A 27,629-nucleotide genomic window follows, 5' to 3' on the forward strand; every position below is an offset into this window, starting at 1 on the left:
CAGTCACCACCCCACCCCCACCCCTCAAGTTATGTAACAACCGACGGTTTGGTCCGCTAGTTCGGTTCTTCCTCGTTCCTCCAACACACGTTTGTGTTCCTCGCAGTGTTCCTTCATTTATCGCGATATCAAATTGCATTTTCTCTGTCCGCGTCGACCGACCAGCGAATTGGGCCTTGCTATCATACGAGGTAACAGAACCCAGATATCGTCCAACAAATGATTAAATAAGTTTTAGTTTACCTCCAGAAAGTCAATATTTTCAACATTTAAATGGAACTTGACTTCGGGAAGCTTTCAAAAAGTCCACCGAAGTACAGTGGTCTCCATGTACAGAACTAAACCGTTATTCTTGCTCGATGGATGGCCGTACGGTATACCGTCGTTTTCCTTGCCGCCTGTTTGTCATTTTGAAGACCATCTATTTATTACGTATGCAACAATGGCGGAGTTTTGATATCATTGATCATACTCCTAACTTTTCTCATTCATCTCTTTGCAGTACTTTCTCCATTTAACAACCCCCTGTCCTCCCAAATCGGTGCACAGGTGATAACCAAGATCGCCCCTTGCATTCCACGTGTCATTGGTAAAGCTGGTTCTGATGTTTCAAATTTGCATGGACTGTGTTTGTTCATTTCTACACTTGAACGTCACATGTGCTGCTCTTTGCCTTGCCCCCAGATTTGTCCACGTGACCATCATGACATGTTCGGTCCAGTGATCGTGAGATGATGATGATGATGATGGTGGTGATGACCTTGAGGTTTCCTCGACGTGGACCTTGCCATGCGTTCACTCCCTGTATCCCAGGCTGGATTCGGGCTCCAAACTCGCTTTGCCCCCTTGCACCGCGGCGCTTCTTCATTTCCAAGCCGAGCTCACGCATCGCGGTGGTTGTGCCAACGTCCACACCGCCACATCACCACGACTGGGCAACCAATTTATCAATAATGAGATCCCCAGTTGTTTCTCGCTTCACCTCGGCCGTCACTTTTTCACCGCCGTCTCGCTACACCGCTGCACGGCACGACAGCACTACCCACACGACGCGTCCTCTGCTCGGCATCGAGACGAGCTGCGATGAGACGGGGGCCGCCGTCGTAGATGCGACGGATGGCGTCGTGCTCGGAGAGGCTTTGCACTCTCAGTTGAACACGCATACTCAGTGAGAGATGTTTTGATGAAGATTTATATCGTCGTGGCCTGTGGGAGAAACTTCTGTGTAAAGACTGCTTCGACTCCATTGAGTCTTTATGCATAGTTAGCCTGGTGTTGGCTCGGTAGTTAGGGTGGCGACTTGGGATCCTAGGGTCCTGAGTTCAAGCCCCGTCAGCCGCTGAATTAATACACCAGGGGGTTGACTCGGCCTGACATCCTTCCGAGGTCGGCGAAATGAGTACCAGTTCCACTGTGTGTACTGGTAGAGGGGCTCCGCATCAGCGACACAGTCGCGCTTCAAGAAATGATAGCTACCCCGGCAGCTAAGCTGCCATACGACCACCACCATGCATAGTTAGCCCCTTTTGGATAATTAAAGATACAGTTTCAGTACATCAATCCCACAACCCTGAAAAGACACCCACAGTTTCTCATGGGATCTGATGAGATTCTCAACAAACACCATTAGATTTCATGAGAAATACATGCAGGAATTCTTTGTATGGGAAATTAGGGTGCTTTGTGATCGGGCTTGTTTTCATGCAGGATGGGTGGGATACATTACGAAATGGCACAACGACTTCACCGTGAAAATGTAGCACGAGTGGTTGATGAGGCGATGCGAGCTGCTGGAGTTTCTGTGGGGGATCTAACGGCTGTGGCCACCACCGTGCGACCTGGTCTGCCATTTAGCCTTGCTGTCGGGATGGAGTTTACAATTGGTCTTCTCGATGCTTGCCCGAAACCCTTCATCCCGATTCATCACATGGAGGTTTGGAATGATTTGTATCCCACTGTAATTCTTTGATACATTCTCCTCTTCCATGTCATGTTCAATAACTGAATCCCTTTGTTCAGAAATGCTTCATCATTTGAATTATTTTCCGAATGGATTTCGCATTTTTACCTCCGCCACCGAAGGTGAAGGAGGTTATGTTTTCACCCCTTTCTGTTTGTTTGTTAATTTCCGGAATCCTTCGGATTTCGGTAATTATGTTGGTTGGTTGTGTGTGTCATTCTGTGTGTCTGTCTGTCTTGTCTGTTGGGTAGTCGATCCAGTCAAAAAAAAAAAAATTTTTGAAATTTGTTTTACCCTTATTATCAGTTTTTCCATCGATATGTTTGTCTGTCTGTCTGTTCGGTCCAGTGCTCCGTTAATACAATGGCGATTTCAATGAAACTTGGTTGGTAGGTTCTTACCATGACCGAGTTGTGTGCAAATAAGAACCGTTGCTATGGACACCACCGTTGCCTAGGAACAGGACTTTGAAATTTTTGAAAAATCATAGAAAAATTGTTTTTTCGAAAATCGGGCCACGGGCGACTGCAGGCAGTACATTCAGCCATATTGTCAAAAATTTCCAGCCGGATCCTATGAAAACTGTCGGAGAAGATAGACTTTGAATGAACCCTGGTCGAAAACAATAAAAAAACGAAGTTCGTTATATCTCAGAGACTGAGTCAGATATACATGAAACTGGTATGGTAGGTTCATGGTATGTCCTAGTTATGTGTGAGAAAGAACCGTTGCTATGGACCCCTCCATTGCCTAGCAATGGCCGAAAAACCTCTAAATGTGGGGGTATTTTAATGAAAAAACAATCTGCAGCATTAACCCTTGAAGCTAGAATCATGAATTTTCTTGTGCTTAATCCTCAGGTCATTCCCCATCGAACGGGCCCATCGCGTCAGGTTCTACTGGGTAGGCGACTACCCATGTCCGTCGACCGGCTTGTCTGTCTGTCTGTCTGTTCGGTCCAGTGCTCCGTTAATACAATAGCGATTTCGATGAAACTTGGTTGGTAGGTTCATACCATGACCTAGTTGTGTGTAAATGAGAACCGTTGCTATGGACACCACCGTTGCCTAGCAACGGGACTTTGAAATTTTTGAAAAATCATTAAAAAATTATTTTTTCTAAAATCGGGCCACGAGCGACTGTGGACAGTACATTCAGCCATATTGTCAAAAATTTCCAGCCGAATCCTATAAAAACTGTCGGAGAAGATAGACTTTGAATGAACCCTGGTCGAAAACAATTAAAAAACGAAGTTCGTTATATCTCAGAGACTATGAGTCAGATATACATGAAACTGGTATGGTAGGTTCATGGTATGTCCGAGTTATGTGTGAGAAAGAACCGTTGCTATGGACCCCTCCGTTGCCTAGCAATGGCCGAAAAACCTTAATGTGGGGTATTTTAATGAAAAAACAATCTGCAGCATTAACCCTTGAAGCTGGAATCATGAATTTTCTTGTGCTTAATCCTCAGATCATTCCCCATCGAACGGGCCCGTTGCGTCAGGTTCTATTGGGTAGTCGACTACCCATGTCCACCTACCGGCTTGTCTGTTTGTGTGTTTGTTTACCCTGTTGCAGCCACACCGTTTCAGCGATCATGCCCAAACTGGGTACAGACGTCGGCCATGGTCCAACTTAGACACTTGTCGTTTTTGGTGAATTTAGGTCAAAGGTCAAGGTTAAAGTCACCGAAAAACCGAAATTCTTATTTTTACAATAACGTCCGCTAAAATGGTCATATGGACTTCAAACTAAATCCAAAATGTGCATCTTCCAATACTGCATACAACCATATGTCTCATTGGGGTGTCACACCAACACCCTTCTTTGCGGTCGGGGGTCGAATGTCAGGGGGGTTGGGTCAAAACTTTCAAATTGCGATAACGCCATTTCAAGTCCGATTGACTTTACTTCCAAGTTATGATCATGGCCAAACTAAGTGCTATAACTCATTTAACAGTAGCACTATCGACTTATAAGAACCAAATTGATTTCCAGGTTTTTGTTTTTTCAGAGATTATGGAGATATGACAAAGTTATTCTGACAATTCCTTGCTCAACGAGCAATTTCATTTGTTTGTTTGTGTGCAGGATATCTCAAAAAGTTGTGGACGGATTCGGATGAAACTTGGTGGACAGGTTGGGTGTGTGACAAGGAAGAATTACTTCAATTTTGGTGAAGAACCGGATCCGGATTCGGATCTGATAATTTTTTCAGTGGTTCTTCACCATTGAGAGAGAGCACTAAACTGATATATAGCACAATATCTCAAAAAAGTTGTGGATGGATTCGGATGAAACTTGGTGGACACATTGGGTGTGTGACCACGACGAATTGCTTCGATTTTGGTGAAGATCCGAATCCGGATCTGACTACTTGAATTTCTTAAGTGATTCTTCACCATTGAGAGATAGGTCTCAAAAACGATATATAGCACAACATCTCAAAAATGTCTTTGTCCCGATATGTTGTCATGGATAAGGCTTTGCATGGCGGAGGTATGCGCTCTACCGAGTGCCCTTCTCGCTCATAATATATTGATAAATTGTGTTTACTTGCTTGTTAACGTTGTGTCCACGTGTGTTTGAAACTTGTGTTTTTCTTTAGGCTCACGCCCTCACCGTACGCTTACTGCATCCCGTTCCTTTTCCCTTCCTTGTCCTCCTGCTCTCTGGCGGACATTGTCTCCTGGCTGTAGCACGTGGAATAGGGGACTTCCTCAGGCTTGGAGAAACGCTTGATTCTGCCCCTGGATGTGTGCTGGACAGGGTAATTCACAGATTTTAAATTAAACTTCCTTTATTCCATTGGCTGTGCTGAGGTGGTTATGCTGTCCATCCAAAGAAAAATTTCCCCGTGTGTCCTGCTTCAGATAGCTCGGCGCCTATCTCTGCTCCGACTCTCTGAATGTGCAGGCATGAGTGGAGGACAGGCTCTGGAACATGTGGCTCTGAAAGGAGATTGTGATGCCATGAATCTACCAGAACCTTTGATACAAATGAGGGACTGCAACTTCTCTTTTTCAGGACTGCTCTCTGCAGTCTGTCGGATTATCGAGAGGAAAGAGAAGGAGGAGGGTGGGTGCTTCAAGGTGGTTTATACAGTTCATTGGTCATGTAGGGCTCACCATATTCGTATTGCAATCTTATGATAAAAATTCTGCAACTACATCTGATTGTCAGCAACGTGTATTTTAAAGAGATCGTTGTGACATTGGGAAAGCAAAGATTCAACAAACCCGGACATTTCTGAAATTAATTCCTGAGGAGAATTAATTGCTGCCTCTGAGCTATCCTATCAGTCTGTACCATGTATGTATATATATATATATATTATATATACAGTATATACATATTAGGGCAAGTGTTTGGATGTATGTTTGTCCAACACATCTTCGGAAGTGTCATATTCACAATCGCCATGCCTTCCCTATAAGTTTTCCATTCAGTGTAAAATAACCAAACAACTGTTGAAAGGATCATAAAATATAAGGGTATGTTCTTTTGAACATATGAGTCCCCGAGGACAATGAAGCTATCGTTCTTGTTGTTAAAGGCCGTTATGGGAACACAGAAAAAAGGGGCTAAAGGTTTAAACGTGTATTAAACAATAATAAGGAATGGGTTATGAGGGTAATGAAAGACAAGGATTTATTAGCAGCGTCATCATGGTTGGCGTCTCGCAATATAATATATTAGCGCGATTAAAAATACCGTTTTTTATTTTTTCCTCGCATCTTCATGTCTGTCAAAAAACCAGTGTCAAGGTGCACAACTACAGCTCATAACCTATCCATTGAGGTGTTTTTCGCCCCCCCCCCCTGCTTTGCCGTTTTCACGCCACTGTCCACACAAAATTCATCAATCAATTCTATACAGAGTCTGGGGGACAAAAATATCGAAAGGTTGGAGCCGATAGGCACCATGGGCCTTGTGAAGGTGACAATACATATAGGCCTCAGGCTTCAGACCTCTGTTGTTAGCCTATGGCCAGTGCAATTGGAACTAGAATGTCACTCGGTAGAGCGCTTACCTCCGTCAGGCTGAACAGTTTACATTTTGTAGCCCAATGATAGGCGGGATCTGCATCCAAGCCTTAACTATAATCTAATGACCTTGTTATTGTCCCCGACCAAACTCATCCATCAAGTTTTGGCCGAATCCTTCCATAACCTTTTGAGATATCATCCTGATATTTTGTTTTTTGTTCCATCTCTCAATGGCAAAGAATCCTGATATTTACCAAGATCTAATCCATTCGTCCTTATTGCACACCCAAACCGTCCACAAAGTTTCGTCTGAATACGTCCATAACATTTTGAGATATCTTGCTCACAGTAAATCTCAAAAAGTTATGGACGGATTCAGACGAAACTTGGTGGACAGGTTGGGTGTTTGGACAAGGATGAATTGACAAGATTTTGGTGAAGATCTTGATCTGGATCCGGATACTAGAATTTAAAAAAAAAAAAAAAGATTCTTCACCATTGAGAGATTGGACCAAAAATGATATATAGCACAATATCTGAAAAACTTGTGGAGGTATTCGGACGAAACTTGGTGGATGACTTTGGTCGGTGACGAGAATAAGCCGATTGAATTTTGGTTAAGATCCGCCCTACCAGTGGGGTAAAAAACGTAAACTCTTTGAACAGCCTGGCAGAGGTTTGCACTCTATAGAGTGCTGTTTTAGTTGTTTTAATCGATTGGTTTTAACTGGATGTGGCAGGTTCATAACTCTTATGTGTGAAATGTTTCGATGTTGAGTACGTTAAACACTGTTTGCTATTTGTTCCATTAAGGTTGAAAAGTTTTAATAAGCCTCGTATCAGAGCAATGGAATGGTGGCGTTTTCTTTGCAGGGAAAAATCCTGGAGATGTGTTGAGCTGTGCATCTGACATTGCAAGTGCAGTGCAGCACTCCGTTGGGCTGCATATCGTGAAGCGTACACATCGTGCTATGATGTTCGCCTTGAGATATTGGCTTGTGCCCAGAAATCCGACATTGGTGAGCTGTGACAACAGGAGGGTGTTCTTGTCAATGACTCGGTAGTGTTTAAAATCTGTCACCCGTTCTGTGTAGCATCAATAACAATTGGTGTACGCCCTCCACAAAATGTTAGATTTCCCTTGTGCAATTCATCAACTGGAGGTTGATGCTTTCTGTAATCCTTGTTAGATGTTAATGGAAAAATTTATTTCAAAAATAATTAGAAAATCCGGATCATTAAGCACAGTAACGAGGACGAGGACGAGGTGCAGAACAACGCAACGGATTAGGTTGGAAGTCTGAAGGAGATCCACGATGTATGATGGAGCAAGACAATAATCTATAAAGTTGATCTCATGAGCGACGAGATTAATTTGATAGATTTTTTTGGGATGGGGCCAACGAGGGTTGTGATACAAATATATTTGAGTGATTGTGTAACAATTATTGCGGTTATAATTCAAAGCCATTTGAATAAGATGAAGTTGACATTTTGCAATTTGTAATGTCTGCATTGCAAATCGGCAAACCGGTTTAACATGTCCTCAGAGAGACCGTGTGCTCTTTGATGCTGCGCCCTCTGCTGGCACTGTACAAGGTGGCACGTGCAGTCAAATCCAGATTGGTTCGTATTTCAAACTCATATCCAGTTTCTCAGAGGCGAAGTATGTTCCATCCTGCTGCGAAACATTTTTAGTTGTATTATGTACAACAGTAATAACTAGAGCAGCACTCGGAAGAGCGCATATCTCCGCCATGCTGAATAGTTTACGTTTTTGTATCACACTGCGAGGTCAGATCTGGACCCTGACCTGAACCATAATCTAATCGGCCTGTTCTTGTCACCTCCCAATTTATCCATCCAGTTTTGTCACAACTCGTCCACAACTTTTTGAGATATCGTGCTGTATATCGCTTTTGGCCCCATCTCTCAATGGAGAAGAATCACTGAAAAACTTCTTGGATCTGCCTGCGGATCCGGATTTTCACTGAAATCGAATCGATTCATCGTCCTCACACGCCCAACCTGTCCACCAAATTTCGTCCAAATCCGTCTACCACTTATTGAGATATCCTGCTCACAAAAAGACGGTGGTGAAAACAACCTCCATCCACCTCTGGTGGCAGAGCTGATGACAATATACAAAATAATGGAGGAGTCAGTCGGATTGATTTGTTTGCAGGTTCAAATCCAGTTTCACAGATTGATTTGAGTCGAGGGCATGTTGTGTTCAACAGGTGGTGTCCGGAGGTGTTGCCAGTAATGCATACATTCGTGCCATGCTGCGGTCCGTAGCCGGTGACGCTGACTTCAACCTTCTGTGCCCTCCAGCACGACTTTGCACTGACAATGGGGTCATGATTGCATGGTGAGATGTGGAGCATTTCCTTTTGATGGCCACTACTTTTCAAGTTGAATTTGGATGATGTTCTTCGCAACACTTTATTCTTCATGCTTGTGTTTTGACCCACGCGCGTAAATGACCTGCAGGAATGGGGTGGAGCGATTTCGAGCTAACCTCGGGGTTCTACCAAGTCCTGAAGGGATTCGTTTTGAACCGATGTAAGCAAATTCATTGTATATAGTGCATTGTGCTTTGAATTTTATGAAAGTCATTGATGCTCATGACAAAAATCGCTGACATTACATTCTCTTTGTAGCGCGTTTAATTAAGGAGGCTATTGTTTCCCTATAAGCAATTAATTTTTGCAAAAGAAAATGCTATTGTGAATAAATCAAAAAGAATGAATGAAAACATTGAAGGAAATTTTTTTTTTTTTGAAGTTATATGAACACCCGGAATGAAGACAAAGCACAAAACACTTGATGAAGTGTTTTCCACACCTGTGCAATGAAAAATAGGTTTCTCCGCACACCGTGAGCTGAGTTGTGCACCGTTTGATTGGCTTGTGTCGTCCAGTTGGTAGGCTGTACATGATGAGAATGTATATGTACCTCGTGGTCAGCATCATTTTCACTTTTACATGATTCAAATATCAGTTTGTTAGATTGTGGGGAAGTGTTTTTTTTATTTAATGTAATGTGCACAAAACCTGAAACATCTATCGCTCCCTGCCAAGGCTGGAATGTGCCAGGGCTGGATTTCCCTAAGGCTGTGTTTTGGGCCATCTTTTTCCTCATCTTCACCGATGAGTTGTCTGAAAATCATGCCTATCTTTTTGCTGATGATTTCGACCTCTGCAGTATTATTTTTATTTTCATTTTTGTATACAATGTCAAGGCTCGTATAAGAGCTAACGCACAGAACGTACAACAAGAGGGGTGGGAGAAGGAAGCAAAAAACATTGGGGAACAGAGACACTTGGAGATCTGTGGAAGGGTGAGGGATGGGATGGGGTGGGGTACGCAGGGTAAACAAGATGGACACAACAGAGACTTTCAGGGAGGAAAACAGGGAATTTGAAGAAGGTGAGTTTGGGGTGGATTAACAGGGGTAGAAAAGATTGTGACTTTGGGTGGGGGAAGATATGATATGGTGGTGAACAGCTATTTTAAAGACCTGGGGGGGGGGGGAGTGTGGGATTGAAGAGAATGTGGGAGTTTGTTCCAAAAGCAGGAAAATAGAGGAATGAAAGAGTGAAGGTGAGCAGTGATTCTTGATTTTGTAAGTTTTACCACAAGGGGGTTGCTGACAGAGCTTGAGTGGCGTGGGGAAGTGGGGGGGAGGGACATATCGCAGACAGAGTAAAGGGGGGGGGGCGAGGCTGGAGAGGAAACGGTAGAAGACAGAAAGACCACCAACCTGCAGAGAGAGAGAGAGAGAGAGAGAGAGAGAGAGAGAGAGAGAGAGAGAGAGAGAGAGAGAGAGAGAGAGAGAGAGAGAGAGAGAGAGAGAGAGAGAGAGAGAGACTGACTGAGACTGACTGACTGACTGACTGACTGACTGACTGACTGACTCGGCATCATTGTGGGAGATAACAATGATCCTAAATGCCTTGGTTTCCACAGCAAGAAGCCGAGAAAGGTGAGAGGTGGGAGCACCAGCCCCGAGGGGAGAGCAGTACTCCATCAGGCTGTGGACAAAAGCTTTGTATGTGGTCAGGAACTCAGGTGGGCCGAGGAAGGACTTTGCACGACGAAGGATGCCCAGTCGGTGACTGGCTTTGTAGGTCAGGTCAGGTCAGATATGGGAGCATGTGCCAGAACAGCACGTCGCTGCGTCCACTTTCCGCCGGTACTCCAGGGGCCTCCGTCTGGCCTCCCGCCAGGCAGATGCCAGGCCCATCCCCATCTCCTTGAGATGCTGGTCAACCTGCTGCAACCATGAGGCACGTGGTCGGCCCATTGGCCTCCTCCACTCACGAGACTCCCTCCCTGAGAAAATCTGATGAGCAGGATCAGCCTCAGGAAAACGAGCCACATGTCCATGCAGCCACAGCTGACACTCACTGACCATGCAGGTAACAAATCTCAACCGGATCTCTCTCAGCAACCGCTCGTTGGACACAAAATCTGACCAGCGATAGCCAAGGATTCTCCGAAGAGACCTCGTACCAAAGGAATTAAGTCTCCGTCTCAGATCCTTGGTCAGAGTCCAAGTCTCGCATCCATAAAGCAAGACTGGAAGCACCAAGGACCTTAAGACTCGGACTTTCATCCTCCCGCACAGGTACCGGCAGTGTCACACCCCATGATTCAGTGAATCCGTGACTCCCCAGGCCCGACCCAGACGTCTGTTGACCTCTGACTCACAGCCAGAGACAGTGAATATCACTGCCAAGGTAAGTGAATCTCTCCATGACCTCAACATCCTCACCACAAACAGACACAGACAGGACAGCAGCATCCAATATGTCATTGACAGCCTGGATCTTAGTTTTGACCCAGGAAACCCGTAATCCCAGTGGCTTCGACTCCTCATTCAGCACCTCGAGGGCCCCCAAAAGGATATCTAAAGTCTCCACAAAGATGACTGCATCATCTGCGAAATAAAGGTCCGAGATCTTGACCTTCCCAAACGATGCACCGCAGCTTGATCTTTCTGACATCCTCCCTAAAATCCAGTCCACACAAGTGCTGAAAAGTGTGGGGGCCAGTACACACCCCTGACGAACTCCAATAACAACTGGAAATAAGTCAGAGATGGTACCACCACACTTCACAGCACTCTCAGTACCAGAGTAGAGTTCAGACATCAGATCGATCAGTTTTGGTGGCACCCCACGAAGACCAAGAATCCTCCAGAGGGCATCCCGATTCACTGAATCAAACGCTTTACAGAGATCAACATAGGCTGCAAGCAGCCCCTGCCGAAACTCTGGTCTGCGTTCGGTGAGGACACGAAGGGCAGGGATACGGTCAATCGTTGACCTCTTTGGTGTAAAGCCTGACTGCTCTGGACGCTGGTGCTCAAGCAGATGGTGGCGAACCCTATCAAGAATTATCCGAGCAAAGACCTTGCCCGGCACTGAGAGCAGCGTCACCCCTCGGTAGTTGTTGCAGTCTTGGCGATCACCCTTCCCTTTCCAGAGAGGGACAACAAGGCCCCTCTTCCAATCAGTTGGGATGATGCTTGTGTTCCATGCAGAGCACAAAACTGCATGCAACGACACGAGTGCAGCATTTCCACCAGCCTTGAGAAGTTCAGCATGGATGCCACAGATCCCTGGAGCTTTGTCCCGTTTCAATCGGTTCACCGCAGCCCGTGTTTCCACAAGCGAAGGTGGACCACGGTTGATTGGAGGATCAGCAACAGGGATTGTAATACCCTTGACATCCAACTCGACAGCTGGGGGATCAGCCCGGTACAACCGCTCAAAGTAACTGGTCCAGCGGGCCTTCACTTCAGACTCCTCTGTCAAGAGCCTACCACTCTCTGCGCTAACTGCAGTGCTCCGAGGGATGGGATTGGATGAACGCAATGCACGAATTCCCCTGTAAGCGGGACGAGAATCACCTGTCAACAGGTGATGCTCTACTCCCTCACAGATTCCTCGCACATAGGCCTCCTTGTCCACCCTTAGTGCATGTACAGTTTTACGCCTCAGCTCCCTGAACAGCTCAGCTCTGCCATTCAGCCTGGCCCTGCAACTCTGGTCAATGGTATCCAGTGTTCCTTGAGTGACATAATTCTTCTTTGCCCTCCGGTGAGTTCCAAGGCATCCACCGGCAACATCAAGGACGGTGGTCTTGAAGGTACTCCATAACTCTTCGGACCCCTCAAACCACCCAGACGCCCCAAATGTTCACTCAGCCTGTACGCAAACTCCTCAGCTACTCTCTCATCCTTGAGCTTGCCAACATCCAGCCGAGGCTGGGATGGTACCATTCTCCAGGATTTAAGGTGCAGCTTGAGAGTTGCTACAACAAGCCGGTGGTCAGTATTGAGGAACTGAGCACTCCGGTAGACCCTGCAGTTCTGGATCATCCTCCAGCGACCGTCAACGAGGACATGGTCAATCTCCTTTGCCACACCGCCAGCGTTTGAATACCAAGTCCAGCGATGAGCTTGTGGGTGCTGAAACCATGAACCAGCCACCCTAAGTCCATGAAGTCTTGCAAAGTCAAGGAACTTAGTGCTATTCTGGGTCATAGTTCCTGACCCATGGGGACCAACACATGTCTCATAACCGTCCCTATCAGTTCCAGTCGATGCATTGAAATCCCCCAAGACGAGAAGTGTATCTCGTCTGGGGCACTGATCAACCACAGACTCGAGCGTGGCGTAGAATGTGTCCTTCACGGTGAGATCACTCGCCTCAGTCGGAGCATAGACAGAGACCAGGGAAATGACACCTAAGGAGTGACGAATCCTTTGTCTCATAATACGCTCGTTGACCGGTGTTACCTCAATTCTCATTGGGGTCAGCTTATTGGACACAGCAACAGCAACTCCTTGAGTATGGTGACCATCAGAGCGACCAGACCAATATTCCAAAGTGCTCCCTTTTCCCAAGTTATCGTGGTTTTTACATTACGTGCAGTTTGTTCACCCCACGTGTCCTCCCCCACCCCCCTCCCCCTTGATCTTTCTCATCTCTTTCTATTCTTCTGTTGGTGTTTCCCCATTTCCATGTTGTTCCATTCCATTCTGCTTTATCAAGCTCTTCTTGCATGAGCCTCAATCATGTCTACAAAAAGTTTATGAACCACTTTTTCCCCGAAATGTATAAAATGTAAAGTTAGTCTTTTAAAATTCCAGCTAAAAAAGCTGTTTGTAGGTGTATCTAAACAGCCAACCACTTGTTTTTATGCAGAACTATGGTGAGAGGAAATAAATTGATGAAGACAAAAATATGGTGCGGTGGAATGAGGCACTGAATTTTACCAAGCGTTTGTTTTTATCTGCAGAGCCCCTTTGGGAGTCGACATTTCTGCACGAGTCAAAGCAGAGTCAATTCCCAATATTCGGAGGAAGTTTAAACACCTGTCCACGAGGGAATGATAAAGTGTGCCCTTTTCCTGGATGTGACTTGCGAATACACAATGCCTTGAATATGAATATGGAGGTCGCTGGTCCAACCCGTGTTTTTAGGTACCTGTGACTAGTTTCTTGTTAATTTAATGATTGGATTGTGGCTTGGTTATGGTTCCAGTGGCAAATTGAAAATGACAAAACACTGGATTGGTAACCTAGAGGTTGTGGGTTCAAATCCAGTTGAAGGCAGCTGTGGAAAGAATTTTGATTCCAAGCTTCCCCAGAATTTCTGTCACTATGAAATTGTCAATAAAACACGTTTTCCATTAACCTTGATCTGTATATCTAAAGCTCACTTCTGACTTTCAGGGAAATATTCTGGCCTGTAAGTGGTGCCAGTTCTTAAATGATGGGCACCCAGATATAAAAAGCACTTTATAAGTATTATCTTTCATTGCGATGGTTAAGCCTGGTGTTGGCTTAACGGTGAAGGTGGCTGGCTTTAGTTTCTAGGTTTTTGAGTTTGAGCCCCTGTCATGCTGTGAAATAACACCAGGTGGGTTAACTCAGCCTGTCATCCTTCCAAGGTTGGCAAGATGAGTACCAGCTTACTGGTAACAGGGGCACTACATCTGTGGCACAGCCATGCTCCGAGCAATGATGCAACCAGCAGCCAGAGGCTACAGACAAAATAATATCAAAATGGTGATATTATTTTGTCAGCAGCACTTGCTACATCCCACGAATATTTTTATTTTTATTTTTAATAACTTATGAACATTCCGTGGTCAGCCCATGAACAATCATATGGTATGTAATTGTTTTAAACATAAGGAAATAGGTTACCTGCTTCCTTTGTCAATGTTGGCCAAACATTGATTGGATATACAGGGTGTTCCAAAAAGACCAGGACAACTTTGGTTGTTCATATATTTAGAAACACAAATGATACAACAATACCCTTTGGTTTATATGGTGGTCGTCTGGCAGCTTAGCTGCCAGGGTAGCTATCATTTCTTGAAGCACGACTGTGTCGCTGATGCAGTGCCCCTCTACCAGTACACACACTGGAACTGGTACTCATTTCGCTGACCTCGGAAGGATGACAGGCTGAGTCAACCCCCTGGTGTAGTAATTCAGTGGCTGATAGGGTTTGAACTCAGGACCCTAGGATCCCAAGCCACCACCCCAACGACAGCCAACACCAGGCTCTTTGGTTTATATGATACAGAAACTCATAAAGTTTTGTGTATACCATCAATACACTTCAATGTGAGCTCCGTTTGCTGCATGCAAGACATCAAGGTGGTGCATGACTTCTTGCCATGTTTGGCTCGGCATGTTTGTATCCACCAGTGCACATGCAGCTGTGATCTAACAACAAAGATCCTGCAGGTTTGCCACCGTGGTGTTGCAGACACCATCTTTGACAAACCCCCACAGAAAAGAATCGAGGGGGGGGGGCTATGTCTGGTGATCATGGAGGCCAAGTGGTGGGTCCGTCCCGGTCAATCCAGCGATCTGGAATTTTTCATTCAGGACGGCTCAAATGACTGAAGCCCAATGAGGGCACGCACCATGGTATTGAAAAATGATATTGGGTTGCAGGTCTTCAATATGTAGGAAGGTGAATCCTTCCAACACGTTCGTGTAAATTGTTGAGGTCACTGTGTCTTCCGCAAAGAAAAACAGACCCACCAAGTGATCACAGAGAAGGCCACACCACACATTGACCTCTGGATTGTCGTGTATTTGTTCAATGACCACGTGGGGGTTTTCAGAGCTCCAGATCCTCACATTGTGCCGGTTGACCTTCCCCTATACATGAAACCAAGCTTCATCTGTGAACATGACCCTTTTCAGGTTATCTTCATCATCTTCGATGCGACTGAGCATTTCCAAGGCAAATGCCTTGTGTTTGGGGAAGTCCTTTGGTTTGAGCTCCTGCAGAATCTGCACCTTATTGCTGTAAAGCTTCAGTCTTTCATGCACAATCCTGTGTACAGTTGTGGTTGGTCGTCCCAGTTCTCTGAATGTGTGTCAAATTGATTTTCTGGGATTTTGTTGAAATGATTCACGCACTCGTTCAACGTCTGTTGCACTTGTGCTTGGTCGACCGGTACTTTTATGTTTCTGACAACTTCCACTCCACTTAAACCTCTTGTACCATTCTCTGAGCACTGAGCTTTCTCCTGTGGAGTTTCCATTTTCTTTTACATTAAAGCACCAGAACTGAGAATAAAGAAAACTTGATGTATCACATAAAAGAAAGGCTATTGTTGTATATTTTGTGGTACTAAATATATAAACAACCAAAGTTGTCCCGGTCTTTTTGGAACACCCTGTGTACCTCTTATACTTGGGATACTTTTCTGCAGCACGTTTATGAATGTGAAGGAACTGTAAAAGTTTTTGAAAGCCGAAAATGAGCATTTCACATTTGTCTGTCAATGATGCGTTTATACCGGCGAGCCAGGCCATGATCAGGTCGGTGTTCACTGCAGTATACGGGGACCAAGCTGAAACTATCGTCTGTCTCAGGACCGGTCTGTTTGGTGATACGTTTGCCTTATCCACAAGCAAATGTCACCTCGTTGGATATGAAATCTTAAGATGATAGACGGCAGGTAAATCCAGCTGAAATGTCAGATCTGACTTGGGGACAGAGTTTGAGGCTGCATTTCTCTTTGTTCATGGTACTCGCACAACACCAACACCGCAGCCTAACGAGGTCCTCCTGAGTCTTGACATCTTGAATATTTCGCAAGAGATGTATGCATAAACGATCTGAACCTCGTGGAGTTTCACAGGGTTGGTTGGTCGTCCAATATTTGTGACCAGGGTGCAGGCATTCGCGGGGAAAAAAAAACCCACCCTGGAATCTCCGAATTCTTGCAGACGGGACACCCGACTTCGCATCCCTCCGGAGGACGGGGGACTCGTCGATGTCTAAATCACCTGGGTGACGGTTTGTGGTGGGGTTGGGAATGGAATGCACAATTAACAGATTATCCCATCAACCCTCTATCGATATCTAGCGGGTACTCGCAATCCATGTCGGTGTTATTGCGACCTGAAGCTATTGGAAGTGAGTTATTTTTATTTTTATTTTTTCCCTGTTCATCAAGTATTGTTCTCTCTTCAAATTAATCTAAAGTAATGAACGTGAGTTGTAATTTCAATCCTACTACCTATCCCGAAACGAATGAATGAAAGCCCCGGTTCGCGATGTGATTTGTTGTTTCTTCACAGCTCCTTTTGTCTCGGGTGCTCCTTGTGGGGAGCCCCCTTTTCCCATGATTCCGTGCGCCGAGGCATGCTGAAGGGATGGCCGGAGCCGTGCAGGTTCAGTTGCCTTTTGATTGCTCCGTTTGTTTTCGTAATTTCCCGTTGGACTAAATGGTGTGCGCTTTAAGTGTGCAATTATAAAGCTGTTTGGATTAGGCCTACGGATTAAGGGATAACTTCCCCTGTCTTCCTGTTTCACACAGCAGTGTGTACGTTTAACCGGTAGCGCGAATACCTCTGCCAGGATGAACAGTTTACAGTTTGTGTTCCATGATGGGCTCGATCTGAATCGGGACCTGAACCCAAATCGGATCGCCTTGTTCTTGTTACCGAGCCGACTCGTCCACCGTGTTTTGTCAGAATCTCAATCCGTCCAGAACCCTTTTACAAATGAAATGCTGAATGTCGTTTTTTTTTTTTGGTCCTCGTCTCTCGATGGTGAAGAATCGCTGAAAAACACTCGTGAAAATGAAATAAATTCTCGTATCCGGATCTGCACCAAAATGGAATAAATTATTCATTGGCAGACACCAAACCTGCCCACTAAGGGGGAGGAGAGAGGGGGGGCAGATGAGAGAGAGAGAGGAGGAAGATGAGAAAGAGGGGAGGTGTGTGTGAGAGGGAGAAGGAAGGGAGGTGTGTGAGAGAGGGAGAAGGAGGGTTGGCGGGTGAGAGGTAGAGAGAGGGTTGGCGGGTGAGAGGGAGAGAGGGTTGGCGGGTGAGAGGTAGAGAGAGGGTTGGCGGGTGAGAGGTCGAGAGAGGGGAGGCGGGTGAGAGGTCGAGAGAGGGAGGCGGGTGAGAGGTCGAGAGAGGGGAGGTGTGTGAGAGGGAGAAGGAGGGGAGGCGGGTGAGACTGAGAGAGAGGGGAGGCGGGTGAGAGGTCGAGAGAGGGGGGAGGCGGGTGAGAGGTCGAGAGAGGGAGGCGGGTGAGAGGTCGAGAGCGGGGAGGCGGGTGAGAGGTCGAGAGCGGGGAGGCGAGTGAGAGGTCGAGAGCGGGGAGGCGGGTGAGAGGTCGAGAGCGGGGAGGCGGGTGAGAGGTCGAGAGAGGGGAGGCGGGTGAGAGGTCGAGAGAGGAGAGGCGGGTGAGAGGGACATGTCCGGAGACAAACACCAACCGGACACGTCCGGAGACAAAGGGACACAGCCTGGAAAAGTCTGGAGACAAACACTGTCCAGAGATAAATAATACCTGGACACAAACTCCATCAGGCAACAAATACCGCCCAGCCACAAATACTGCCCAGACACGTCTGGAGACAGAGACAGAGACAGAGAGAGATGGGTGGGGTGATGCACTGTATTAGGAGGGGATGGGGGAGAGAGTGAGGGGGTTGGGGGAGGGTAGTTTGCAGAGAGAAACTGTTGTGCTTTATGATCAACACACACACACACTAGTGCTTGACCGATATCGGCAATTTTTCGGAAATCGGCAGATTGGAGTCAGTGTGACTACCGACTGCAATATGTACTGTATGCAACTCAAAAACTTGGAGTAATTTTCACCATTGTTTTGGGGGAATTTCAAAAAACAAACTAAAAAAACAATGTTGCATTTATATAAACATTTCAAGAAGATGTGCACAAACATTAATCTTTACAAATAGATGCTTGTGACGGGTGAAAAAATAATTTGGCTCGATCATTTAAAAAAAACACGTTAATCTGGAAAACGGCTCAGAATTTGGGTGTTATCAAATATATTTTGCTTTGAAACTCACAAAGAGAAACCATGTAACCTTTGTAAAGCATACCCGATAACCATTTGCTTTAGAAACAGTCACGTGGACGAAGGAAGACCTGGTTAAACCTCCTGACACGGGAGGTTTAATCTGTGGCAACACAGGCTGCGGTGAACCGGTTGAAATGGGGGTAAAGCTCCTAGGATTTGTGGTGTCCATGCTGAACTTCTCAAGGCTGGTGGAAATACTGTACTCATGTCATTGCATGTAGAATACAGGCATCATTCTGTGCTCTGCCTGGAACACAGGCACCATCCCAATTGACTTTAAAAGGGTCCTTGTCCCTATCTGGAAAGGGAAGGGTGGTCGCCAGAACTGCAACAAATACTGAGGGGTGATGCTGCTCTCAGTGCCCAGCAATGTTTTTGCTCGGATAATTCTGGATAGGGTTCACCACCATCTGCTTTAGCACCAGCACCCAGAGCAGTCAGGCTTTACACCAAAAAGGTAAACGATTGACCGTATCCTTGCTCTTCGGGTCCTCACGAAATGCAAACGAGAGTTTTTGCAGAGGCTGCTTGCAGCCGATGTTGATCTCTATAAAGCATTCAATTCGGTGAATCCGGATGCCCTCTGGAGGATTCTTGGTCTTCATGGGGTGCCACCAAAACTAAACAATCTGTTGTCTGAACTATGTTCTAGAATTGAGAATGCTGTGAGATGTGGGGGTTCCATCTCTGACTTATTTCCAGTTGTTACTGGAGTTTGTCAGGGGTGTGTATTGGCCCCCACACTTTTCAGCTCTTGCATGCACTGGATTATGGGGAGGATGTCAGATATCGAGCTGCAGTGCATTGTTCAGGAATGTCAAGATCTCTGATCTTGATTACGCAGATGATGCAGTCGTCTTTGCAGAGACTCTGGATATCCTTTTGAGGGCTTTGGATTTGGAGAAGGCGTTTGATGGGGTGCCTCAGGAAGTGGTGCAATGGTCCATGAGAAAGTTACGTGTGGAGGATTTGTTAGTTTGGGTAGTAATGGCAATGTATGATGGGTCAAAAACCTCTGTGAGGGTAAATGGAGTGCAGAGTGAGGATTTTGAATTGAAAGTGGATGTTCATCAGGGTTCAGTCTTGAGTCCATTCCTGTTCATCATGGTTCTTGAGGCTGTATCACAGGAATTTAGAGGAAGCTTACCTTGGGAGCTCCTGTATGCTGATGACCTGGTGCTGATAGCCGACAGTGTGGAAGAGGTAATGGGTAAATATACAGGATGGAAGGAGGGCATGGAGGCCAGAGGACTGAAAGTGAATTCAGGGAAAACAAAAGTACTGACAAGTGGTGCGGGAGAAGTATGTGTGGAAAAAATAAAGGGAGGTGGCCCTGTGCTGTCTGTAGAAAAGGTGCAGGTAGCAATCCAATATTGTGTACATCCTGCAACTGCTGGGTGCACAAGAGGTGTCGTGGCATCAAAGGTAGATTGCAGGTGGTGCCTGACTTAAAATGTGATGTTTGTGCTGGTAAACAAGTGGCTTCAGTTAGAGTGGAAAGGTTAGTTTATGTGGATATATTGTTACGAATTTGGAAGCCTTTTGCACATAGACAGTCAGCAGCCCCGGCAGTTCAGTTATTTCGATAAGTATCTGTTTCGTTAGGGTCCCGTCCCTTATGTCTAATGGGAATTTCATGTGTGCGCTGCGGGTTTATATTTTAGTCAGGGTTTTTTACACCAACAACAGCGGCACCGTCGCCTCGCTCCACCGACGCCATAACGCACGTGCTCCTGACTGCGGACGTGGGTGGGACCACTCGCTTCAGAGCCGACTCCATTCACGAGGGCAAGGGCGCGCCATTCGTCCAATCAGGAGGCTCATCGCCTCAGATCGGGACTCCACCCAGAAGGGTGGGAGTTGCTCTGCCTACCGTGGGCCTGTCCAATGAGGGACAGCCAGCGAATCGCACGACGCAACCGTCCAATCAGGAGGCAAGTGGCCAGGGAAGAAATCCCTCCCACCTCACGAGAGGAACGAAGAACGGTCGGGGCGATGATGCTGGCTGGGTCTGCCTCGCCTGGTGTCGTCTGATCCGGTTGAAAGGTTTTTCGGCCTTGATCACCTGTCGCCTCGTCTGCCTTTGTCCTGGCTGGCGTCCGTCGCTCGATCCCTCATCCCTGGTGCTTGGTGTTGCGTTGAGGCGGTGGGTTTGAGTCCCGCCACCGGACAAGCTCGACCAAACCGCACGAGGCGGACAGTTCGAGTCCCTCCACCGGACAAGCTCGACCAGACCGCACGAGGCGGACAGGTGCAAGTGCAGGCTCTTGCCCTCAGTTCGCCTTCCCTCCCGAGCTGAAGGGCCAAATAAAAGCCGCGGCCACCATTTATTTTGGGTGTGTGCGTGTGTGTCTGTGGGCCCAGTCTATAAGTAGCAATTGTTTATGTGCCTTGTACATTACTTGTATTTCTTCTCGATAGTCGGTTTAACTCTGCTCTTTTTGTGCTCCCCTGCCCCATTATTAATAAACCCTGATTGTTCAATGTACCATCTCATTGTCTGTCACTTTCTTTCATGAGTTTAGCATGGTGCGTATTGGGAATTAGGGAGGCCTTGTTGCTGTAATTGTTAATTTGGACCGACGGATCTTGGTAATCCCCGCTCGGTTTACATCCTGTTCGGGCCCGGTAAACGGCCCGTTCCGCCCGAGGTCTGTTGATGGTGTGACCTCCCCGGTAATTTGATGTCGTGGGTACTTAGGTATATTGAAATTTGGCTATTAACCCTACCCGACGCCGTCAGAGAATTGGCGAGCACGGTCCTTAAGTGACCCGTGACCTTTGGAGTTGTCCAAGAGTCACGACCTAAATTCCGGGTGTTCGGTGGAGACGACCCTACTGCTCCCCCTAGTGGTCGTTTATCGCCACCAAACCCCGGCCCACAACAATATCCCTGGAACGTGTAGATAAATTCTGTTACCTTGGTGATATGATTAGTGCAGGTGGTGTTATGGAGACAGCAGTGAATGCAAGAATTAGAAGTGGCTGGAGGAAGTTTAGGGAGTTGTTACCCCTATTGACATCAAAAGGGTCTTCTCTCTGATTACAAAGAAAACTTTACGCAGCTTGCGTTAGAAGTGTGATGTTGTATGGCAGTGAAACATGGGTGATCAAAAAGGAGGATGAACGGAGGTGTGAATGAAATGAAATGAGAATGGTGAGGTTGATGTGTGATGTGACTGAAGGATAGGAAATCAAATGTGGAATTAAGAGAGGTTCGGTATAGAAAGCATTCGTAGGGTAGCTTGCAGAAGGGCAGCTGCAAGAGTGAAGGGGAAAGTATATAAGACTGTAGTGAGACCAGCTATGGGGTGTGAGATGGAGTATAAAGAAGATTTCTGGAGTGAGTAAGATGAAGTGGTGGAGAGTGTATCCAAGGCTGAAAGAGTGGTGATTGGAGCAGATTTCAATGGGCATGTTGGGGAAGGGAATAAAGAGGATGAGGAGGTGATGGGTAGGTACGGTCTCAACGAGAGGAATGTGGAAGGGCAAATGGTGGTAGATTTTGCAAAAAGAATGGAAATGGCAGTGGTAAATACGTATTTCAAGAAGAAGGAGGAACACAGGATGACGTACAAGAGTGGAGGAAAGTGCACACAGGTGGATTACATCTTAAGCAGGAGATGCAACCTGAAATAGATTAGAGACTGTAAGGTGCTGGCAGGGGAGAGTGTAGCTCGACAGCACTGATTGGTGGTCTGTAGGATGATTTTGGAGGTGAGTTTGAGGAAGAGAGTGAGGGCTGAATTCAGGACCAGATGGTGGAAGCTGAAGGAGGAAGACTGTTGCGTGGAATTTAGGGAGGAGGCGAGACAGGTGTTGGATGGTGGTAAAGATGGGTGGGATGATTTGGCAACTACAGCAGAAGTGGTGAGGGAGATAGCTAGGAAGGTACATGGCATGACATCTGGACAGAGGAAGGAAGATAAGGAGACGTGGTGGTGGAACGAGGAAGTACAGGAAAGTATAAGGAAGAAGGGGTTGGCGAAAAAGAAGTGGGATAGTCAGAGAGATGAAGAAAGTAGGCAGGAGTACAAGGAGTGGCGGGGAAAGGCAAAGAGAGAGGTGGCAAAGGCTAAGAAAAAGGCATATGACGAGCTGTATGAGAAGTTGGATACCAAGGAAGGGGAAAAGGATTTGTACCGATTGGCCAGACAGAGGGACCGAGCTGGGAAGGATGTGCTGCAGGTTAGGGTGATAAAGGACGCAAATGGGAATGTGCTGACGAGCGAGGAGAGTGTGTTGAGAAGGTGGATGGAGTACTTTGAGGAGCTGATGAATGAATAAAATGAGAGAGGGAGAAGGTTGGAAAAGGTGGAGATAGTGAATCAGGAACTGGGGTGGATCAGTATGGATGAAGTGAGGACTGCTATGAAGAGGATGAAAAGTGGAAAGGTGGTTGGCCCAGATGGTATACCAGTGGAGGCATGGAAGTGCTTTGGAGAGATGGCAGTGGGGGTTGTTAACCAGATTGTTTAATAAAATCTTGCAAAGTGAGAGAATGCCGGAGGAGTGGAGATTAAGTGTACTGGTTCCGATTTTCAAGAACAAGGGTGATGTGTAGAGCCTGGGAAATTACAGAGGGATAAAGTTGTTAAGCCACACCATGAAGTTGTGGGAAAGAGTAGTGGAAGCTACGTTGAAAGGAGAGGTGACTATTTGTGAGCAGCAATATAGGTTTCTGCCAGGAAAGAGCACCACTAATGCGATGTTTGCTTTGAGAATGTTGATGGAGAAGTATCGGGATGGCCAGAAGGAGTTACATTGTGTGTTTGTGGATTTAGAGAAAGCTTATGATAGGGTGCCAAGAGAGGAGTTGTGGCATTGTATGAGGAAGTCTGGAGTGGTGGAGAAGTATGTGATGATCGTGCAGGATATGTATGAGGACAGTGTGACAGCGGTGAGGTGTGCGGTAGGAATGATGGACCGGTTTAAGGTTAAAGTGGGATTGCACCAAGGATCGACTCTGAGCCCTTTCCTGTTTGCAATGGTGATGGACAGATTGATGGACGAGATCAGACTGAAGTCTCCATGGACTATGATGTTCGCGGATGACATCATGATCTGTAGAGAGAGTGGGGAGCAGGCTGAGGCGAGCCTCAAGAGGTGGAGGTGCGCACTGGAGAGAAGGGGAATGATAGTCAGTAGGAGTAAGGTAGAGTACATGTGCGTAAATGAGAGGGAGGGTGGTGGTATGATGCGGTTGCAAGGAGTTGAGGTGGGGAAGGTGGATGGGTTTAAATACTTGGGATCAACTGTCCAAAGTAACGGAGAGTGTGGTCGAGAAGTGAAAAAGAGAGTGCAGGCAGGATGGAGTGGGTGGAGAAGAGTTGCAGCGGTGATTTGTGACAGAAGGGTAGCTGCAAGAGTGAAGGGGAAAGTATATAAGACTGTAGTAAGACCAGCTATGTTGCATGGTTTGGAGGCGGTGGCGCTAACAAAAAGACAGGAAGCGGAGCTGGAGGTGGCAGAGTTAAAGATGCTGCGATTCTTGTTGGGAGTGACGAGGATGGACAGGATAAGGAATGAGTATATTAGAGGGACAGCGCAGGTAGGACAGTTTGGAGACAAAGTGAGAGAGGCGAGATTGAGATGGTTTGGACATGTGCACAGGAGGGAAGCAGAGTATATCGGGAGAAGGATGCTGAGGATTGAGCCGCCAGGCAGGAGGAGAAGAGGAAGGCCAAAGAAGAGGTTCATGGATGCGGTGAGGGCGGACATGTGGGTGGTTGGAGTGTCAATGGAAGATGTGGAGGAAAGAGCGAAATGGAGACGGTTGATCCGCTGTGGCGACCCCTAACGGGAGCAGCCAAAATGAGAAGAAGAAGAGGTATAGAAAGCATTCGTGCGGTTATGCGTTGAGGTCGGTTGAGATGGTTTGGACATGTGGAAAGGATGTGGACTGGTAGTTGTGTGAGGAGGTGTATAAATGTGAATGGAAGGAAAGCAAAAGGCCATCTGAGGAAAACATGGGATGTGTTGCTGAGAGATGATGTTTGAGTGAAAGGCCCACAAGATGGCTAGCAAAGGGTCATGCAGCCTGGAAAGCAGCCATTAGGTGAACCACGGCTTACACATGCAAGCCTGGAAATGGCCGTAAAACGATGAAAAGACTCCAGATATCCTATCGGGGGCCCGAGAGATGCTGAATGAGGAGTCGGAGCCACAACAATTATGGGTTTCCTGGGTTAAAGTTAAGATTCAGGCTTTCAATGACATCTTGGATACTGCTATCTTGTCTGTACCTAGTTGTGGTGAGGATGTTGAAGTCACGGAGCGATTAACTTTCCTTGGTAGTGATATTCATGTCTGCTGGCTGTGAGCCAGAGGTCAACAGACATCTGGGTCTGGCCTGGGGAGTCATGGATTCACTGGATCATGGGGTGTGGCACTGTCCGTACCTGTACAGGAGGACGAAAGTCCGAGTCTTCAGGTCCTTGGTGCTTCCAGTCTTGCTCCATGGATGTGAGATTTTGACTCTGACCAGGGATCTGGGATGGAGACTTAATTCCTTTGGTACCAGGTCTCTTTTGAGAATCCTTGGCTATCGCTGGTGAGCTGGTGAGAGTTGCTGAGAGAAACTCAAATGAGATTTGTGACTTGCATAGTCCATGAGCGTCAGCTGCGGCTGTATGGACATGGGGCTCGTTTTCCTGATACTGATCCTGCTCACCAGATTCTCTTAGCGAGGGAGCCTTGTGAGTGGATGAGGCCAATGGGCTGACCATGTGCCTCGTGATTGCAGCAGGTTGATCAGTATCTCAAGGAGATGGGGATGGGCCAGGCATCTGCCTGGGGGATGGCCAGACGGAGGCCCTGGAGTTCCGGCGTAAAGTGAATGCAACAATGCACTGCTCCGGCGCATGCTCCCATACCTGACCTGACCTGACCTGATGCCCACACACCCGCGGAGAGTCCCTCTGGATACGTCTACATTGTATAGCGACTGCCGACTGTACATCCCGATTGGGACATGAACTGTACCTCTATCATCTGTCAGGCACTCGGCAAGTTGCTTAAGCACTCAAGCAAGCACTCCAACGGAATGGCTGGCTTGGCAAGCAATTACGAATTGCCATCGATAAACCCATGCACCCAAAAATGTCCAAGCAATGTCTGAATTGAAAAGGGAGACGGTGGTCGAGAGAGGAGGGAGGGAGAATAGGGAGGGAGAGAAGAGGGAGTGAAGAGAGGGGGGGAGTGACAGAGAGACAGAGAGGTTGGTAGAGGTAGAGAGAGGTAGATGAAGGGAGAGAGAGGTAGAGAAAGGGAGAGAGAGTTAGGTCGAGGTAGAGAAAGGGAGAGAGAGAAGGGAGAAGTAGTGGGGGAGCTTGGATGGGGGGGTGGGGTGGGGGGTGAAGCATGGAAGGTGGTGTGGGGGGAGTGACGCCTCACCAAATGTCGCTATACACTCCTGGAGGTGGTTGGGGATGGGTTGGGAGCGAGGAGGATGGGGGAGAGAGGAGAGGGAGCTCGGAGTGGGGAGGGGGAGCATGCAAGAGAGGGAGAGCGAGGTAGTGGGAAGGGGAAGAGCGATGCCTCATCACATGTTGTTAAAGACTGGATAAGGGGGTGGGAGGAGAGAGGGGGGAGAGAGAGGATGGAGTGAGAGTGAGGTGCGGTCGGAGAGCGAGGAGGAGAAGGAGTGAAGAGAGGGGCTGAATGGGGTAGTGTGACAAAGCGAGGGAGGTGGTCAAAGATAGTTATGTTATGCTTTATCTCACACACACACACACACACACACACACACACACACACACACACACACACACACACACACACACACACACACACACACACACACACACACACACACACACACACACACACACACACACACACACACACACACTGACATTCATGAGTATAGATTCCCCTCCGAATACAACCTAAAACCCTGCTTGCTTTATCTTTTGCTCCTCACTGCCCGATCTGCTCCCCCACCCCATGCATCTATTAACACTCCCAGATCCTTCTGTGTGACGTGCTCTAAGACTGCCTCTTACATTTTCTAATCCCTACCTTAATCATTTTTATCCATCCCCATCGACTTACATTTCTTCATGTTAAACTGCATCTGCCAATCTTTAACCCAATCAATTAAAAACAATTTGGACTTTCCCGAATCTGATCACCTCTTCCCCCTTGCTGTCTATCTTACCTCCATTTAATGTCCTTGGCAAATTTGGAAAGCCTTCTTGATATTTTACTAAAGTTTAAATTACTCATTCTGGATCAGGTGACTCAACTTGTAACCTCTAAAGATCATGTTGAACCGTCTGTGTACATCTGGGAATTTTCAAACCTTTTAGCTTGAGTTTGGCTGATTCAATATGACTTCTGTGTTGACCTGATTTTCATCCTCTGTCCATTCAAGTTGACCTTTACTTTGCTGCTGTGCCATAATATTACTCTCTGTGGATTGTGCTCCCTTGATAGCTGTACCTTTGTTGTGTCTGCAGGTGAAGGCTTTTACCCTGCGGCAGGCCATTCTGCAGGGTTGGCGAGAACGATGGCCTGATTTCCAATGGGCGCTGAATCTCAAAAAGTTTTTCCCGAAAGCAAACTCCTGGGATGTCCTTGGACTAGCAGGTAATGTCTCCAAGACAAACCTTGCGAATCACGTAGCTCTGTAAAGGTAATGAGATGCAACAAGTTGGTGAACTCCCGAGTAATTTATGAGGAGGCTGCCATGTCTTGCTCAGGATTAGCCAAAGGAACAAGTGACGACATCACGTGTGTTTTAGAGCCAATTGTAGACAACATATGACTGCTTGTAAAAAAAGAAAAAAAATGATTGGATATTTCACTAAAGTTGCATTTTATGCTTAATAGTGTCATTTTTTTCTCAATATTGATGTGAAGTGAAAATTTTGATATCTTTATTTATTTAGTTAGTTTTAATTTGACTCACTTTAGCCTGCTTTCTTTATGGCCCTGTCACACCTTGACGTTTTAGCCAGTGTATGGCAACGTATCAAAATTGATCTAAAACGCTGGCGTACGCTGAACTATTCGTGTTTTTTTTTTTAGTTTTGGGCGTATTCATAACGAGTTGGACGTATGCATAACGTATTAGTAACGTACACAGAACGTTTCGATAACTTATACCAACGAATGCTTAGCGTGTTGTCGGCGTTCACAACCTATGCCCAACGATAGTCTAACTTATGCATAGCGCGGCAGCGTATCGCCGACGATCACGTGGCGTAGCCTATTAATAGGCTGCCGCTCAACGATTTAAATCATAACCGCACTATAAATCGAAGTGTCAACATCA

The 27,629-nt window shown here is 46.7% G+C and overlaps 2 protein-coding genes across 6 annotated transcripts in view; both read left to right on the plus strand.

The window, feature by feature from the left end:
• OSGEPL1 (O-sialoglycoprotein endopeptidase like 1) lies at positions 1-26,941 on the plus strand. Of its 4 annotated transcripts, XR_015057334.1 has the most exons (11): positions 1-191; positions 503-589; positions 685-1,168; positions 1,708-1,933; positions 4,571-4,732; positions 4,836-5,040; positions 6,825-6,970; positions 8,192-8,322; positions 8,445-8,516; positions 8,739-8,877; positions 13,266-13,363. XR_015057334.1 is itself a non-coding variant. In XM_085877790.1 (10 exons), exons 3-10 carry the CDS (start codon positions 732-734, stop codon positions 26,813-26,815), a joined length of 1,383 nt encoding a protein of 460 aa, XP_085733916.1. In that variant the 5' UTR covers positions 1-191; positions 503-589; positions 685-731; the 3' UTR covers positions 26,816-26,941. The 4 variants fall into 4 exon arrangements, 3 of the variants coding, with proteins under 3 accessions (XP_085733916.1, XP_085733914.1, XP_085733915.1); XM_085877790.1 differs by lacking the exons at positions 8,739-8,877; positions 13,266-13,363 and adding an exon at positions 26,812-26,941; XM_085877788.1 differs by lacking the exon at positions 8,739-8,877 and having other exon boundaries at positions 2-191; positions 13,266-13,662.
• MED24 (mediator complex subunit 24) overlaps positions 16,585-27,629 on the plus strand; it is a 66,181-nt gene continuing 55,136 nt past the window's right edge. For both annotated transcript variants that reach the window (XM_085877782.1, XM_085877781.1), the window contains exons 1-2: positions 16,585-16,677; positions 26,812-26,941. In XM_085877782.1, coding sequence (XP_085733908.1) covers positions 16,660-16,677; positions 26,812-26,941 — 148 coding nt within the window. In that variant the 5' untranslated portion in view covers positions 16,585-16,659. The remainder of the gene's footprint in view (positions 16,678-26,811; positions 26,942-27,629) is intronic.

The sequence above is a fragment of the Eptatretus burgeri genome, chromosome 4 (assembly GCF_056783735.1).
Source record: "Eptatretus burgeri isolate ZD-2024b chromosome 4, Ebu_testis_v1, whole genome shotgun sequence".
Lineage (NCBI taxonomy): Eukaryota > Metazoa > Chordata > Myxini > Myxiniformes > Myxinidae > Eptatretus > Eptatretus burgeri.